The sequence below is a fragment of the Corylus avellana genome, chromosome ca4 (assembly GCF_901000735.1).
Source record: "Corylus avellana chromosome ca4, CavTom2PMs-1.0".
Lineage (NCBI taxonomy): Eukaryota > Viridiplantae > Streptophyta > Magnoliopsida > Fagales > Betulaceae > Corylus > Corylus avellana.
Genome location: NC_081544.1, coordinates 19,429,156 through 19,446,620, shown reverse-complemented (window position 1 = coordinate 19,446,620; position 17,465 = coordinate 19,429,156). Strand labels below are relative to the sequence as shown.

Genomic DNA, 17,465 nt, shown 5'->3' with positions numbered 1-17,465 from the left:
AATGATTTCACGTAAAATGACATATATTTGGTGGGACAAGTAATGATTTTTTTTTTTTTTTCAGCATATATTAAAAAAAAAAAAATCATTACATGTCCTTTATTGTCATTTTTGCAACTAAAATCACTTTTTTAGTTTTGTTACCAAACATCAGTAACATCAAAAAAGCAGTTAAGACACGTAGTTACCAAACATGTAAATAGCTTTTCAGTAATAGCACTTTTGCCAAAAGCTCACAGGCAAAAGCTCTATATCCAAAAGCTTTATTTTCCACCGCAATCCCAAACAGGTTTTTAGACTTACGCTGTGTTTGCGGCTTATCAAGTTATTTGTTTTAAGAGGACTTTTAAAGAAAGGAACCTTAAAGACAACTATATTTATACCAAATTTGAGTAGATTAACTTTATTTCAATTAAGTAGCTCCCAGTCTATGATTGGTGATAGTATAAGTATATGCATGCCTGGTGACTTAATTTAGATAACTCAGATCTATCATTTTCACATTTTGTTATATTTACTTTGAGTGTGCTTGATGACGATACTTTCAGACATTTATCAGTTAATTGAACTTGAGGGATTGCTAATAGCTCTAATAAAATGGTTAATGCCAGTTTTGGGGGCGTTATATTACTATATGAGCTTGATTCTATGGTTAAAGGATATTTGTGTTTTTATGGGCCTTTGATCCAATGGTAGTTCGTGACCGGTGCATTCATGTTTGATTGACGAGTCATTACATGACATACGTCATTAAGGGTGTTAAGAGAGCAAGCCGCCCGTGAGCGAGTTCGGGCTCGGCTCGCATAAGCTCGGCTCGAATATTAAATGAAGCAAGCTCGGCTCGACTCGGCTAAGCTCACGAGTAAGCTCGTATATATATATATATATATAAACTAAGTAACAAATAATATTTTCTGATTGGTTGATCCCCTCCTATAAATCTCATTATTCATTAAATCCTATAAAATTGCATTTCCTAATTGACTCATTGCCTCCCATAAATCTCATTATTCATTAAAATCTTAAAATTGCATTTATTTTGGTCTTAATTTACACTCCGGACTTACATGAGATTTTATTTCTGATTGGTTGATTCCCTTCCATAAATCTCATTATTTATTAAAATCTTAAAATTACATTTATGTTTAACTGTTAAAAAATGAAAAATTTCAGACCCTTTGATTTTGCCAACTATTCCACAACAACTGCTCACGCTTGTAATAATCAGCCTCTCAATAGCTGACACGCCGCCTCGAAAATGCTACAACGTTTCAATCTCCAAGCCTTGCCAGCTTGCACCAATCCATTTCTTTCATTTCCTCATTTCTCCACTTTTTCTCATACGGTCATACCAAAACCCTCGCCGCATCTACTGCTTCTTGCTTGGTCTCAATCAAATTCAAGTACATGATAGAGAGAGATCGAGATGCAGAGATTGTGATGGTTGAAAGAAGAAGACGATGAAGCCAAAGAGGAGGGGTTTCCGACCATGGGTTGTTGTGAGCTAAAATCTTAGCCTTTCCTATGTATTTTCTTTATGCCCATTGTTTATAATAGAAAAATCACATTGGTTGGGAAAGATTTCACCTACGTTTGATTTAGGTTGAGATTTTGTGATGTGTTCTTGATGTGGGTTTCAGCCAGAATAGTCGAGCCCGAGCTCGAGCTCGAACAGGGATTCAACCCTATCGAGCTGAGCTCGAACAACAATCTCAGGCTCGAGTCGAGGTTGAGCCCGAGCCTGAACCTGATCCCAAAATAAATGAGCCAAGCTCAGACAGCTTAAGCTCGCCCAAGCTCGTCTCGTTTACACTCTTATACATTATTAGTGGCGTGGCCCACCCGATGTCGGACTCAATCGAGCTGCTAGTGTTATGGATAGTAGCATACAATATTCGAGGCACCGATTATATTACAAGTCACTCGAGACAACGCCAACCCTACTGATGATGTGTAATATCTCGGATAGACCATATAAGATAGCTACTGCTTATATAATGCATTATTGTCTTGCATTCAAAATACTGGTGATTGCTGCTGAAATTAGGCCATACCTCTCCAAAACCAAAACTATATTTTGATGGTATAGTAAGAGAGACAACACCTATTATATTTATGAAAACTCATGTTCATTATTCCAGTATATAAACTACAACTCATAAGCTCATTTCATACTCAACTGTGAGATTTACTTACTAAGTCATAGACTTACGCTGTATATTGCTGTTTAGGAGGTTGGTGATTTTGAGTGTAAGCCAATCCTCTAGGATGAAGATGCCAAGCAAATGATTAGCGGTATCAGGTTTGCTTGGTAGTTCTTTTTATGATTGGAGACTATAAGCCTATGATTGATAATAACACTTGTATACCCTATGATTATAATAATCTAAGATATTATACTGTTACCTTTTGCTTATATTTACTCTAATTTGTTAACGAGCAATCATCTCAGTCAATTAATAATTAGCTACACTAGAGGAATTGCCAGTAATCTTACAAGAAAAGGTTGAATTAATCGACCTAATTTTGGGGCCTGACCACCCCAAAATTTTGTTTTTGTTTTTTTTTTTTAAATATAGGGTCAATTAAATCTTTTCAATAATTGATGTAGGAGAAAACAAAAATTATTAACATATGGGTTACATTGCAAATTTTTGATAACTTTGTTGGAACATATTGTCAATTTTAAAACATTGGAGGCCGAATTAAAAATGAAGTGAAACTTGAGAGGTAAAGTGTATTTCCTTTATTTTATAACATAGATAATCCACAATTATTGTCCAATAATAAGTTATACTTTAGTTTGCGGAGGGGCTTAAATGAAGGCTTATAAACAATGTTAGTTATTTTACGGTTATAAACAAATCCCTTTGTTGGTAATTTGTCGATGGATTCGTACTTTTATGCTAATGTTATCTAAATACTAAATTTACCAAAAAAACACTTTTTAACAAATTTTACTAAGGCCCCGTTTGGTTTGTGAAATAGATCTTTAGAATAGTCATACTTTTGTTTGGTAGAGCCTTAGGGGTCTATTCCTAATAATAATTACTTCCGTGGGAATGATTAATCCCTTACATAGATGAATATCTATTCATCTAAACAATGAGAGAAATAACTATTCCTTAAAAAATAGAGTGCAATTTACAAAAACACCCATATTGTTTTTTATTTGATTTTAAACTTAACAAAATAATAATAAAAAAAAACAAAAATAAAAAAGATGAAAAATTTGGGTGGTCGCCCACTCACAGAAGAGGCTAAGGGTGGTCGCGCCATCCTCGGGGCTCCTCTGAGGTGGTCGTAGCCACCCCCGAGGGTGTCGAGGGTGGTTGTGGGCACCCCCACGGGGCGTTTGGGTGGCGCGGCCACCCCCGGCCATTTCTGTGGGTGGCTGACCACTCATGGGGGAGGTCGGCCACCCACCTTATTTTCTTTTTTTTTTTTTTTTTTTTTTGTTTTTAACGTGAGTTGAAAAAACAAGAAATAAATAGCATGTAATTTTTAGTAATTTTGATTAAATTCTAGTTTTTGCATATGTATATTTTTACTAAATTAATGAACATGAATAACTATTATTTTTCACTTTTTATCCCCAGTTATAACTATTACATTTCCTAATAAAATATGCATTCCGTAAATCAAATGAGCCTAAAAATTAAGTGAAATTATAAAAATTAGTTTTAAAACCGTTATTTTTTAAAGTAACACTTAACGAACTCTTAGTTTATTTTCATTATTCAATTATTTTGACCGCCGGAGAATGATTAGTACCTCCGATCATATAATTTCAAAAAAAAAAAAAAAAAAAAGTACCTCCGATCATATTTTACAGAACGCGAGTCACATGGCACTCCTGTAATTCCGTACTGAAAAAGGGGTTAAATTAAGGGAGGTCAACTCCTTAAATAGCCTTTTGTAGACCGAAGCTCGTTTGCCTGTCCTCACTTACTTCCCTCGTTGTACATTTCGTTCTCTCTCCCCCGTGAAAGCGAGAGAAAAAACGTGAAGAAAAGATTTCAAAGTCCAAAAGCAGCCATGGAAGAAAATTACGTAGCTTTCGAATCGAGCGCCAACGGAGACCACGAAGCCACCGCCAACGCTCACAGCAACAACAATGACCATGGGTGGCAAAAGGTCACGTACCCGAAGCGCCAGAGGAAGATCAAGCCCTCCAATCCCCTAACGAATCCAGGTAAGGCCGTCCCCAACGGATCTCTAAATGGTGCCGAAAACGTCTTCCACTCGCTGGAGCAGCAGTCCGAGGAGCGCCGCCGGCGAATTCTCGAAGCTCAGCGGGCCGCCGCCAATGCCGACGCTCCGGTCAGATCAAAGCACCGGAGCGACGACGAGGACGCTGACGAAAGCGATGGCGAGGGCGTGGTGGATAACGGGAAGGCCGAGGAAGTCAAGAAAATCAAAACGAAGAAGCCGAAGAAGCCCAAGGTTACCGTCCCCGATGCGGCCGCGAAGATCGACGCGGACAATCTATCGGCTTTTCTCGCCGATATATCGGTGAGTTTTTCGATTCACTGTTTCCTTTTCGTATTCAATTCTATTTCTTTTTATTTCGTGTTTGATCTGGTCTGTAAAGGGATTGGATGTGATTGTGTTTGTTTGTTTGTTTGTTACCGGGGATAGGCATCGTTTGAATCGCAGCAGATACAGCTGATGCGGTTCGCGGATTATTTCGGGCGCGCATTTTCGGCGGTGAGCGCGGCGCAGTTTCCGTGGGTGAAGATTCTGCGGGAGTCCACGGTGGCAAAATTAGCCGATGTGAGTAATGCATGTACATTATTCTTTATGACTACAATTCCAGATGAGATCAGTGCAGTTGAAATTTGTATACGATCTATTTCAATAAACAGTTTGGTTACCTGTTTGTGGCATTACATAGATTATGGTCGATAAGGATTTAAAACTCTTTTGTAAGATGATATGGGTGGACTGGGGACTCTTTGCTTGCCTCTTAAGCGTTACATTTCTGATTGATTCTCAATTGTTATTTTTGTAAAGGCAAATGTTGCGGAAAGCTACATAGAATGCTTTCATCTTTACGGAGCTGTTAGATGCTTCTTTGGGGGTGCTGTAACCAAGGGTTAATATAATATGGTAATGTTAGATTTAAATTATTAACGATTTTATTATGGAGCTGATATTGTCAGTTATTTGGAAGATGGTATGATGGATGAACTAGTGACGGTATAAATATTTGGAGGTGCCAATTTGTAGCTAATTGGTGTCGTATAGGGTAAACAGGAGACAAGAGTGAGATGGAGGAGCACTCACTGCTACATTGCTCAGCTACTAACGATTGTGGCCTTACCTTTCTCATTGTTTGGAATGATGTCGATAGTAACAAATTGTTTGGGTTGGGTTATTTTGAGTTGGAACAGGAAAGTAGTTTGGAAGATTAAGACTGGTATAGTGTAGAAGATACTGTCATTGCCATTTGACATGGTGCATTTGGAGAGAAAGGAACACAAGAATGTTTGAAGGTGTGGATCTGCCTTCGTATAACCTCCCATCGTAGCTCCTTTATTCATTGTTCTCTTGACACGTGAAGTTTGGTTTGTTTGTTTTTTTTGTTTGTGTTTTTTTTTTTTTTTTTTTAATCTTTGTGGATTCTTAGATTGCATTAATTTGTGGGGCTCGTTGTTTTCTTTTAAGCTAGGAGCTTCTCATGCCAAATGTATTTGGCTTGAGGCTCGTCAAGCTCTATTGTGCTTTTCTTGTGAAAATAATTTATTTATTTTTATTTTAAAAATTCATGTGATGAAGATATTTAGTCATAAGTCAAATAAGCTAATAAGCTAATCCAGTAAAGGTAAACCAACACTGAGAAGTAGACAAAGATCATCTACATGCTTTTAATTGCTCATGTGGGATAGGAGGGTGGTGGAGAAAATTGAAGAGTGTGTGGGTGAGTTCTCAGTTGCTGTTTCTTTCAGAAATGTCGAAGAACAATTATATTGGGCTTTTGCGGGTGTTTTTGGCCTTAATGCAGAGAGGTTTGACAGCTCAATCTTTCACTATAAAGCTCATAGCGAAGGTCTTTCATCTGCAAGGCTGGAGAGGAATTTGATGGTACATTTAGCCTAGTTGTGAAGCCCATTACCAGTTGAACGATCCTTGCGTGATAGAAGGCTTTTATGGGATGAATTGGTCGGTTTGCTAAGTTGGTGGGACTTACCCTAATGCATTGGGGGGATTTTAATGTCACTTGCTTTCCTAGTGAGAGATTGGGTGGACCCGATTTTGTCCAACTATGGTGGAGTTTTCAGATTTCATTTTTGAGTAAGGGCTCATGGACATTCCTCTTGTGGGTGGTTCATTTACGTGGTCTAGCAATAGGAACCCTCCCTCATGGTCTAGAATTGACAAATTCCTTGTTTCTTTGGATTGAGAAGTTCAAATATCTGATTTGATTTAGAAAAGGCTGCCTAGATTGTGCCCAGACCATTTCCCTTTTCTTCTTAATTGCGAAGCCTTCCTGAAGCTAGAAGGTATTTCAAGTTCCAGAGTGTGGTTAAAAGCAGAGGATTTTGTAGATAAAGTAAACCAATGGTGGTGGACCTTTTATCATTTTCAGGGTTCTTCGAGTTTTATTTTGGCTTGCAAACTTAGGGATTTGAAAGTTGATTTAGAAGTTTGGAATGAGCTGTTTGGCAACGTAGAAAGAGAAAAAGCTTCTTTTGGATGATTTTTATGGGTTTTTGAGGGTTTGGAAGAAAAGAGACGCTTAAGTGAGGAGGAGATAACAAGGAAGGCTATGATGATTAATGATTTGAAGAGAGTAACTCTTTCGGAAGACGTGAATTGGAGGCCAAAATTGAGGGTGGTGTTGTTAAAGAGAGGGGGACAAGTACTCAAAGCTCTTTTATCGAGTGGCCAATTTGAATAGAAGGAATACTTCCATTGAGCAACTGGTGGTTATGGGTACAGTTCTTTTAGATTAGCCTGAGATCAAAGAATACATTGTGCAGTTCTATGATAGCTTGTATACTATGTGGTTCAATTGGCGGCCTAGGTTGGATGGTGTTACTTTTGATCACATTGGGGTGGCATTTCATTATTTTCACTCTAAAGGTATGTTTGAAAAATTCCTCAATGCCACATTAATTTCTCTTGTACTGAAGAAATTAGGGGTTGTTGACATTAAAGATTTTCGACTTATTAGCTTAGTGGGTGTAGTTTACAAAATTGTCACCTAAGTTCTAGCTAAGAGGTTGAAAATGGTAGCGGAGAAGATCATTCTCAAACCCCAGAATGCTTTCATCAAGGGTAGGCAGATTCTAGACTTTGTTCTCATCGCCAACAATTGTTTTGATAGTAGGATTAGATTTGGGGAACCAGGCATGTTGTGCAAGCTGGATGTTGGAAAGGCTTATGACCATGTCAATGGGACTTTCTATTGTATTTGCTGAGGAGATGTGGTTTTGGGGAAAAATGGTGTAATTGGATAACATATTGTATTTCGTCAATGCACTTTTCTGTATTGGTGAATGGCACTCCGACATGTTTTTTTAGTGGTTCCTGTGGCTTGAGATAGGGAGACCCATTGTCTCCCTTTCAGTTCGTTATTGTTATGGAGGTGTTAAGTAAACAATTTTTGCTATAGTGAATGAGGGTCTTTTATTAGGCTTTTCCATGGAGTCTAGGATTGGTGGTGCCAACAAATTTTCTCACTTTTTGTTTGCAGACGATACCTTGATTTTTTGCTGCGTAAATCCAGTTCATCTTTGCAACTTGTGTTGTTTGTTTCTATGTTTTGAAGCAGTTTCAGATTTGAGGATTAGTTTGGCTAAGTCAGAGTTGGTGGGTTGGCAATGTCATTAATTTTGAAGGTCTGGCTAGCATTTTGGGTTGCAGGGTATCTTCTTTGCTTATGAAATACCTAGGTCTTCCCTTGGAAGTTTTGTTTAAGGACAAATCTATTTGGGATGATATTATTGAGAAGATAGAGCGTTGCTTGGTCGGATGAAAGTGAAATAGGGTGTACTTGTCAAAGGGGGAGAGATGTACATTGAATAAAGCACTTTATCTAATTTGCCTACTTCATCTCTCTTTGTTCCCTACCGGTTGGTGTTGTCAATCACATTAGAGAAGTTGCAGCGGGATTTTTTGTGGGGTGGTATTGGTGAAGAATTCAAATTCTACTTGGTTAGCTGGCCTAGGGTGTGTACTTTGATCTTTGAAGGTTGGTTGAGGGTTTGAAAGTTACTTGTGTTCAACGGAGCTCTTTTGGGGAAATAGTTTTGGCATTTCCCATGAGAGTACTCTTTTTCTAGGAGGAGTATTTTGGCAGAATAAGGTTCTCTTGAGAGTGGCATTTTTTCCTTGGTTGGCAACATTAGGAAAGATCCTTACCATGGATATCCAAGAAAGTAGCATGTCATTGTAGTTGATTGATGTTGCTTGTGTAAGAAGAGTGAGGAGTAAGTGAATCATCTTCTACTCCATTGTGAGATTGCCAGTGCTCTTTGGAATACTATCTTCAGTAGTGTATGGCTAACTTGGTTTATGTCTAGTTGGGTGGTAGACCCCTTTGCTTGCTGGAGAGCATAAGGTGGTAGGCCTCAGTTTGATGCAATATGGAAGATGATATCGTCTTTCCTCTTGTGTCTTTGGAAGGAAAGAAACAATCAGCGCTTTGAGAACCATGAGAAGACATTGGTGGATTTAAAGGCTTTATTCATTAAGACACTTTACCATTGGGTTGCTGTCTTTGACTTTAATATTTTGAGTTTTCATATTTTTCTCTTATCTTCTTATTTTATTTTATTTTTCTTCTTTCTAGTTAAGTGTCTCGCTTGTATACATCTTGCGTATTTGGGTTGCTCTTTTCCCTTTTTCAATGAATTTTTGATTGCTTATAAAAAAATTGTGTTACTTCAATCTTGCTCATTTTCGAGTTTAGATTTCTGCCTCTACCCAAATTTTGTTTTGGGAAAATGTTATATTAAATCAATTTATCAATTAACTCTACACATGTGATTGTTGTGCTATTGATAAAAGTTAATGAAGTTGCATTGGCATAAAAAAAGAGACCTATTAAAAAATACAACTTTGATAATATTTAACAAAGTTATATGATTGTTGGTGGACTACTGGCAATACGCAGAGTAATGATGTGTGGTAGATGGTACGTACGAGCCTTTTATGATGTTTATGGTGGGAAATGAATGACAGATGTTTTGAGGATTGTGAGAGGATTTTGAAGGAGGTTAAGTCATTTTTTTTTTTAAAAAAAACTTTGTATTTTTGGACAGCTGTTTATGTTTCTTGTTTAACAATTAGTTATAGTGATTTCCTTTTTCTTTTTGCTCCTACTTAGGTGCTCCTTATATATTTCTTGTGCACTTAAGAGTACCATTACACTTTTAATGATATTTGCTAATTACTTAAAAAAAATATTTAACAATTTATACTGTGACTAGGAATGAAGTAACATTGAAGGCAACTAAAATCAATGTTGTAGGGGATGGGATTTGTGGTATTGAAAAACATAATAAGAATTCTAACTATATGCTATACTCTATTCACTAAATTTTTTTTACCCTTTTTTTTTCTTAGCACAAGTATTTTGTTTAGATAGATGAGATTTGTATAGTGATTGTTCAATCTTGATCACGTATAGAAGCCAATATCAAGCTTTTTTCATTTTTTTCCCCTCTCAATATCAATTATGAAATGCCTTTTACACTTGTGATTAGGAATGGATTTTTTCCCCTTAATTACTCCAAAATGTTGATATTTTGTTCCAAGCTCCATGCCTATTATTGTAATTCATCTGCAAAATTGTTTTGTTTGTTTTTTCTTCTTTTTTATTTTCTAATTTGGAATCATTATTCTATGCACAAAATTCACGTCTTCTAACATAATCTCAGTAAAATAATAGAAGTAGCATTCGTATCTATGCATTTGGTACATTTATCTGAATTTACTATAATATATGCGGACCTAATCAGTGAGTATACTTTCAACAGATTCCTCTTTCACATATTTCTGAGCCTGTTTATAAGACATCAATTGACTGGATCAACAAACGTTCACTTGAGGCACTTGGTTCCTTTGTAGTATGGTCTTTAGACAGCATTCTTGCTGACTTAGTAAGCCAACAAGCTGGTGCCAAAGGCTCAAAAAAAGGTGTGCCTCAAGCTTCTTCCAAATCACAGGTAACTTGCTGTTAACTATTTTTTTTAAAAAATTATTGTCTCCTTCCCCTTTGAAGCAGGAGTTTCATTTTTCTATGGTTTTGATTTCTTTGTTCACATTAGAGAACTTATCTGTATATATACCCTTCATTGGAAATGAGTTGTGCCTACAATGGATGCACTTTCTGTACATATTTTAGAAGGTGAAGCTTGGACATAGACAGGGTGTGGACATGACAAAATACATAGTTAATGATACCGGAAATCCTAGAAAAAGGGATATAGATAGCAATAAGTCATTGAGTTTTAGTAACTTCAATAACTCAGTCTTATTATATTTTGTAAGTAAGCAAGGAATGTAAGTATCCATTAAGAAGGAATATTCGTCAAAAAAATAATAAATCTATTAAGAAGGAAGGCAAAAAAAAGAAGGAGAAAAACCACAAAAACAATTTTAAATTGTGATATAAATGTTACCATTCAAGCATGTGAGAACTGCATAGTCCATAAAAAAAGTTGGAGCATAGTAGGGATAAGTGACTTGTACAGTGGTGTACTTTGCCTTAGTTTTTGTCAATTCAGTTTTTGTCAATTCTTTTCTAGCATCTTACGTTCTACCATTCCTTTATTGAGAACGTATCTATGCTCTATGGAATTGCAATATATTTGTTTACACCTTGCACTGAAGCTAATTGAATTATTGCAATCCATTTATAATTTCAAGCACCATGTCTATGTCTTATCATATGGACTTCCCTTTGCTTTGAGCAAAATTTCATCAATTGATCTTTTTATTGGATATCTTTTCATACTTTTAGTTTTATGTTTCATATGATCGTTAATAATGGTCAGGATTTGTATACTGGACTGAATGTTCAGTAATACTGATTTTATGATGTCCTTCTGTACATATCTAGGCTTAATTAAGGAAGTGAGAAAAGTTTGACTACAGAACACAGATACATTACATTTTATGAAATATATGTTTTTTAAGGTAGGCACCACACCTATGTTTTGGCTGTTGGCCAATTCAACGGCCGAATTGACTAGTGTCGGTAGTTGGAAATCACCCCTGTACTTACCGTTAGAGAGGTTACCAAGCCTTACCGAAACCGATGATGGTTTGTTTGTGTTCGGCCACCAAACAGAATACAAATCTTATAAATTGGACTGTGGACCTAAAACAGTCTGATCAACCAACACAATTCTAGCACCAAAAACATTGATTAGTTTGTGCACTCAACCTCTCAAAACATCGAAAAATTGACCGAATCCATAGATTAGAGACTTCCAAGAGCTTGACAGAATTAAATTGGATCTAATTTACAAAGGAGTACCTGAGATGACAATGAGGCCTGATATTTAAAAGAAGATACCCAATGGAACAGTGATGGTTGCCATTGCAATCTTCATGCCCAAAATGCACAGCACCACCCACTCAGGCGCTACAAAGAGAGGCACAAAGAGATTCATGAAGAACGAGATTGATTGCTTTTGTGTGTGTGAGAGAGAGATGATGTCGATGTACCGTCCTTAACAACATTTTGTAGGCAGTGACGACAGTCAGTAGTAGAGAGGAGCGAGGCAGAGACATTCGCACTTCACAGAAAGAGGGAAAGGCAGCTCAGCACTTAAGCAAATGAAATGAGGGAACCCTAAAATAAGGCAATATACATACCCTATTAAGGGTTGCTCAAGTTAGCTATTAGTCAGTTCTCTAACACCTACATCTGAGACTAAAAAAAAAACACCTACATCTGACAGCCAACCTGACGACCATTGGAAGCCAATTTTTCTTATCGACTGCCAATTGCCTAACACCGGAAATTGATCATTTTCAGTTGTATCCGTTGGATGGGTTGGAAGGTCGAGTATTTTGCAGCCCTAATGTTTTCTTTCTGGAAATTATGATTAATGCATTTGTACGAGATTGAACCTGGGACTGATGTCAGAAAAAGCTCTAATACCAAAATTGAGGTAGGACAGAGGGCTCTGAGATGAAATCTGACATAGGAAAAAATTAGATGCTTGTCTACTTTTAATTAGGGTAAAGCTTGAGAAAAATTATCATTTTTTAGTTCTAAAGATGGGATATAAAGTAGAGGTTTTGTTGTTCAAAGTGGACTAAGATTGAATTTTGAGTGCATTAAAAGGGCTGCAGAAAGGAAGCAGAGTTGCAGGATTTTCTGTGGTGGCAGGCTTATTGTAGGGTTTTGGGATAGCCGGGGCTAGGGTTTGTGGTGGAGAAGGCTGGAAATATTAGGGAATTTAAGGTTTGTAATGGGGTAAGGAAAGGAATTTGGTTTGGAGGCAAAATAAGGAAAGGAACTCAAGTTTCTGAGATGCTGTTTTGGCTCTGAACTGTATCAGTGAATAGCATTTTGGTATTTTGGGATTGGGTGGTATCTAGTTGATGGAGGGTTTGGGGTTTTTAAATGATGGATTTTCTGGATAGATGGGAACATGAATCAGGTCTGTGTTTGCTGGAACGAAATTGAAATTGCTGGAAGATTAAAGGAAACTAAGAATAAGAAGAGGAAGATGGATCTAGGCATCACACTTAGTTTTCCTAGCATCACACCTAAAGGTTTGCTCAACATCACCTCTTGCATTTCATCACACAAGCCTCGATAGCATATTTTTGAAAATCCAATAAAACTGTTTATCAATAACTCAGAATGCTTTACATCCATATTCATTGGAAAACTAAAACAACCCTAAGGAGACTTGGATTCATGGGCTTTGAATAACATTCTCAAGTCAATAAACCCACAAATGATACCTAATAATATTTGGAAACTCAATAGAAGACCCAATAGACCAAAACTTCAGCACCTAAAATTTAAAAATTATAAAAATATTCTTGATCCCTAAAACTAAACTAAACTAAAATAAACTCAACACTTGATTTCACCCTAGTTCACTTGCATGCCTTTTAATCCCGTGAACTTGGTCCAGTCAAATTTTACATTTGCGAAATTAGGTTCTGCAATTTCTTTTTCCTGCACAACTTCGTGGCAAACTTCCTGTGATCTTATAGCTCCACAAAATTCAAGATTTTTTACATTGTCCTGTGTTAGTGTCTAATTAACACAATATTGAAATGGCAGGTTGCGATGTTCATAGTGGTAGCAATGGTTTTGCGAAGGAAACCTGATGTATTAGTTAATCTATTGCCAACCCTGAGAGAGAATGCCAAGTATCAAGGACATGATAAGCTTCCAATTATTATATGGATGGCAGTGCAGGTGAGCGAATAACAACATAGCGTTACTACAACTAAAGATCTTTCTGCAGGACCAAGATTACAGCTAGTTCTTTCTTTTCTTACTTCCTTCACTTAGTTATGCTTCTCATGCCAAATATCAAAACTTTGTTGTGTAGTCCTGTCAAGGAGACTTGGCTGTAGGGTTGTATGCTTGGGCATGCAACCTCTTGCCTGTGGTCAGTGGCAAAAGTTGTAATACACAGTCCAGGGATCTGGTTTTGCAGCTGGTGGAGAGGTATGAAATCAGGAATTTTGCAATGTCTGTATTTATTTGTTTATTCTTTATTCTTTATTTTTTTCTTCAATCTTTGTTTATTTGATTGCAGAATTTTGTCTACCCCAAAAGCTCGTCAAGTTCTTGTAAATAGTGCTGTTAGGAAGGGGGAGCGCTTGATACCACCTTCTGCGTTTGAGATACTCATACGAGTTACCTTCCCTGCATCTTCAGCTAGAATGAAGGTGGTTACTCTTGGGACATTTACAGTATCTGAAGTTAGATGTATTATGATTACTTGCTGTATCGTCTCTTGAATTTGTGTTTCATGCAGGCTACTGAAAGGTTTGAGGCTGTTTATCCCACCCTAAAAGAGGTGGCTCTTGCTGGCTCCCCAGGAAGCAAAGCAATGAAACAAGTTTCGCAGCAGATACTAAGTTTTGCTGTCAAAGCGGCAGCAGAAAGTATGCAGACTTGAAATGACTGCCTTTCATTAGTTTGTTTGATTTAATATTAGGGAAAATGGACTTTATGGATAGGCTTATAGTTAGCTGTTTGTCACAGGCACTCCTGAGTTATCCACGGAAGCAACTGATATTTTCATTTGGTGCTTGACCCAAAACACTAATTGTTTCAAGCAATGGGTGAGCTACTCTATTTAATATCATGAACTCTTCGTATATTATTGCTTCACCATTTGAAATTTGCGGATTACTAATCTAGTCTTTGCTTCACCATTTGAAATTTGCGGATTACTAATCTAGTCTTCTTATTGTTACATTGCATGTCATAGGATGAGGTTTATGAGGACAATATAGAAGCAAGTGTTTCTATTTTGAAAAAACTTTCTGAGGAATGGAAGGAGCATTCTGCTAAACTCTCCTCTCTTGAACCTCTGAGGGAAACTCTCAAGAATTTTAGGAACAAGGTAGTCTTTGATTATCGTTGATGCTGTTTTGAATGTTTTACGATAATATTAGATGATTCATTATCGTATTAGATGATTCTCCTAATTGATTATATAGAAGATAATTAAACTCATTTTATACTCTTTTTGATTGTCAACTTTGCATATAGAATGAGAAAGCATTGGCTAGTGAGGCAGGTGCTACTCTCCATGCACCGCTCTTCAAGGACGCAGACAAATATTGTAAGGGAATACTGGGAAGGGTATCACGTGGCGGTTGGTGCATGCGCATGGCCTTTGCTTCATTATCATTGCCTTTACTGTTGGTGCTTCTGTCAAACATGGAGTCTTTGGAGTGGAAGAAACTCTCTGTGGTTTTCAGCTCGCAACAGCCTTTCTGAGCAGGATTCTATACATATTGACAACCAGTGGTGCAAACCATCAATTTGTTTCGACAATACACAGCACGGCCAAAGTAATCCAATTTTACCAACAATAAAGCGGCAGAGGAGGGTAAGGGTAATACTGCTTGATGGCCTGATAAAGGTCTGGGCCATCTAGGGTGGTTTTGGTTTTCCTCTTTCTTTTTAAAGTTATTTACCTCTAATTAACTTTTATAGTACCATGAATTTTTTTAAAGAGTCGGAGACATGTATTTTGAGGTCATTATTTTTCAATTTGAAAAGAAATTTTGATGACACATTGTCATATGCCTTGTACTAATGTTAGTTTTATCTGAAATCTTCATAATTTAGCTGCATTTGTTGTGGTAATGTGATTGCTTACAACTTTAAAACAGAGTTGTTATGTTGTGTAAAGTAGATTTTCTTCATCTAAACGCTCACAACAGACCTGTTAAACAGAGGCCTACATGAGTTTCATTCATTACAACTACAGAATGTTTCAAGAATTCCACTTCTCGGTTTGTTATATATGATATGCAAGCAATCTACTATGTTTCTTCAATTTCATGCATAATCCTCAGGTTCGGCATATGGGTACTTCAAATATCCATTTTTGATTTTTGAAGGATCCTGTGGTGTAGACCAGGGGTATTTCATGGATGGATCCCGTGGGAATTTCCTGAAGTTCAAAAAGGGTGCCCAAACGAGTATTCTGCACACAGGGAGAAAAAAAGAAAGAAAAAGGAAATAAATACAGGAACAAAAAAGAAATGAGAAATACTACTCTTTTTGACGGGACACTAAAAATTACCATTAAATTTTGAATAGATATTGAATTCAATGGTGATTTTCAATGTCAATGAATGCAGAAAATGGCTCAGAAAGCTGGTGAAAAGAAGAGAATCTCACCCTGGAAAGAATATGAAGACAAACATAAACTGAAAATACATCTCCAAGAGATTTCTTCTGTACCATCTTATCCTAAGCCAGTTGAGGATGATGGGCTGCAATTCCACCAAAATATAATAAATATTATGGATTTCATAGTCAAATACAAAAAGATTAAGGTAAAGAAAGTAACATTTTCTTACTGGCATGATAATCAAGTACCCAAAGGCCACGATTCCCAATTGTATCAAAACCGAAGCCAAATCTTCCTCGTTGTTCACTCCAGTCACAGCTAAAGCTGGCTGCTCAACCTGTCAAGATGATACCCACAAATACAATAGTTTATCTAAACACAACATTTATTGGAAACAAATAAATCATTGTTATTATTTTGATAGTTTAACAAATAAAATTGATCCAGAGTCTTACGGTGGCTAAAAGTGCTGCAGCTTGAATTGCCAAAGTGGCTTTCTTTAGAAAGAACTCATGGAAGGGCTTCTGGGATATGCACGCTAGTGTCTGATATTGAACATAAGTGGCTGTGATAGTCATGCATATATACAGAAATCACTGAAAAAAATCAACATTTAGGAAGAAAAAAAAGAGTGATTGCAAAGAAGAAAAGAAAAGTGTACCTTCTTGGGCTTGGCGTTGTGGGATGGTTTGTGCTTATTAGTAGCAGTAATGAGGGGAGAGGGAAGTTTGCAGTGAGACGGGGAGAGAGGAGGCAGAGCTTTGGTGATTTGGAAGCTCATTTTAGAGCCCTACGTTGTGTGTGTGTGTGTGTGTGTGTGTTTCTGTGTTTTCTTCTTATCTTTTTTAGTTCAATTTCTTGGCGTAGGATGCATGAATTTTCTCCAGGAAAGAGAAAATAAATATTGGAAAATGGGATGGCTGTCTCAAAATATTAAGAAAATCCCACGTGGCAACTGAGGTTCAACTAGGGCCTCTCATTTTGTGGTTGATTGTAACTTAAACATCTGGGTTCTGATCATCTACTTTATATAGTTATCGGTTCGTTATCTGTGATAGGACCAGGCTGACCATACGATTGTTTACTATGAGTTGATGCAGTGGGTGTAAATCCTATTCTACCGTTTCATTTTTTAATTTTTTAATTTGGCAAAGATGAAAATATATATTTAAAGAAGAAACATATAGAAATATGTCGAAAGATACCAAAAAAATAAGAAGACGAAAAAAAAAAAAAAAAAAAAACGAAGGTGAGAGAGCCCTATCAGCAGAACAAATCATGCAGTAAGTGCAATGAAAGGATTGACCCAAAAGGCCAAGTGATAGGATTGTGGTCGGAAACCAATGGTTAAAGGCAAGAGGTAACAATGATGCAATTCAGGTATATGTCTTGAGCTTACCGGGTGCTGCTCATGCTTGAAAAGGCGGGCGGTTATTAACCGTCCGTTATTCGCTAACCTCTAATTATTTTTAAAAGTGGTTAAAAAAAATTGTTAACCATCTACACCGTTACGATTAGTAGTTTTAGATTTCAAAAAAGCCATTAACGGTTAACCGCTAACCGCTTATATATATATATATATATATATATATATATATATATATGAAACATCGTTTTGTGTTAAATATATATAAAATATATAAAACTTAGAAA

The 17,465-nt window shown here is 36.8% G+C and overlaps 2 protein-coding genes across 2 annotated transcripts; one reads left to right on the top strand and one right to left on the bottom strand.

Annotated features, from left to right (window-relative positions):
• The first annotated feature begins 3,948 nt into the window (after positions 1-3,948).
• Positions 3,949-15,300, top strand: LOC132179568 (uncharacterized). Its single transcript, XM_059592309.1, has 10 exons — positions 3,949-4,515; positions 4,642-4,776; positions 9,990-10,178; positions 13,268-13,405; positions 13,542-13,660; positions 13,752-13,884; positions 13,974-14,103; positions 14,204-14,283; positions 14,433-14,567; positions 14,717-15,300. The coding sequence occupies exons 1-10, from the start codon at positions 4,039-4,041 to the stop codon at positions 14,945-14,947; spliced, it is 1,767 nt and encodes a 588-aa protein (XP_059448292.1). The 5' UTR covers positions 3,949-4,038; the 3' UTR covers positions 14,948-15,300.
• A 78-nt stretch (positions 15,301-15,378) lies between these two features.
• On the bottom strand, positions 15,379-16,652 carry LOC132179569 (NAD(P)H-quinone oxidoreductase subunit L, chloroplastic). The gene is made up of 5 exons (XM_059592310.1): positions 16,474-16,652; positions 16,268-16,357; positions 16,042-16,149; positions 15,860-15,954; positions 15,379-15,662 (listed from the first exon to the last, which is right to left on the bottom strand). The coding sequence occupies exons 1-5, from the start codon at positions 16,591-16,593 to the stop codon at positions 15,515-15,517; spliced, it is 561 nt and encodes a 186-aa protein (XP_059448293.1). The 5' UTR covers positions 16,594-16,652; the 3' UTR covers positions 15,379-15,514.
• Between the last annotated feature and the right edge of the window lie 813 nt (positions 16,653-17,465).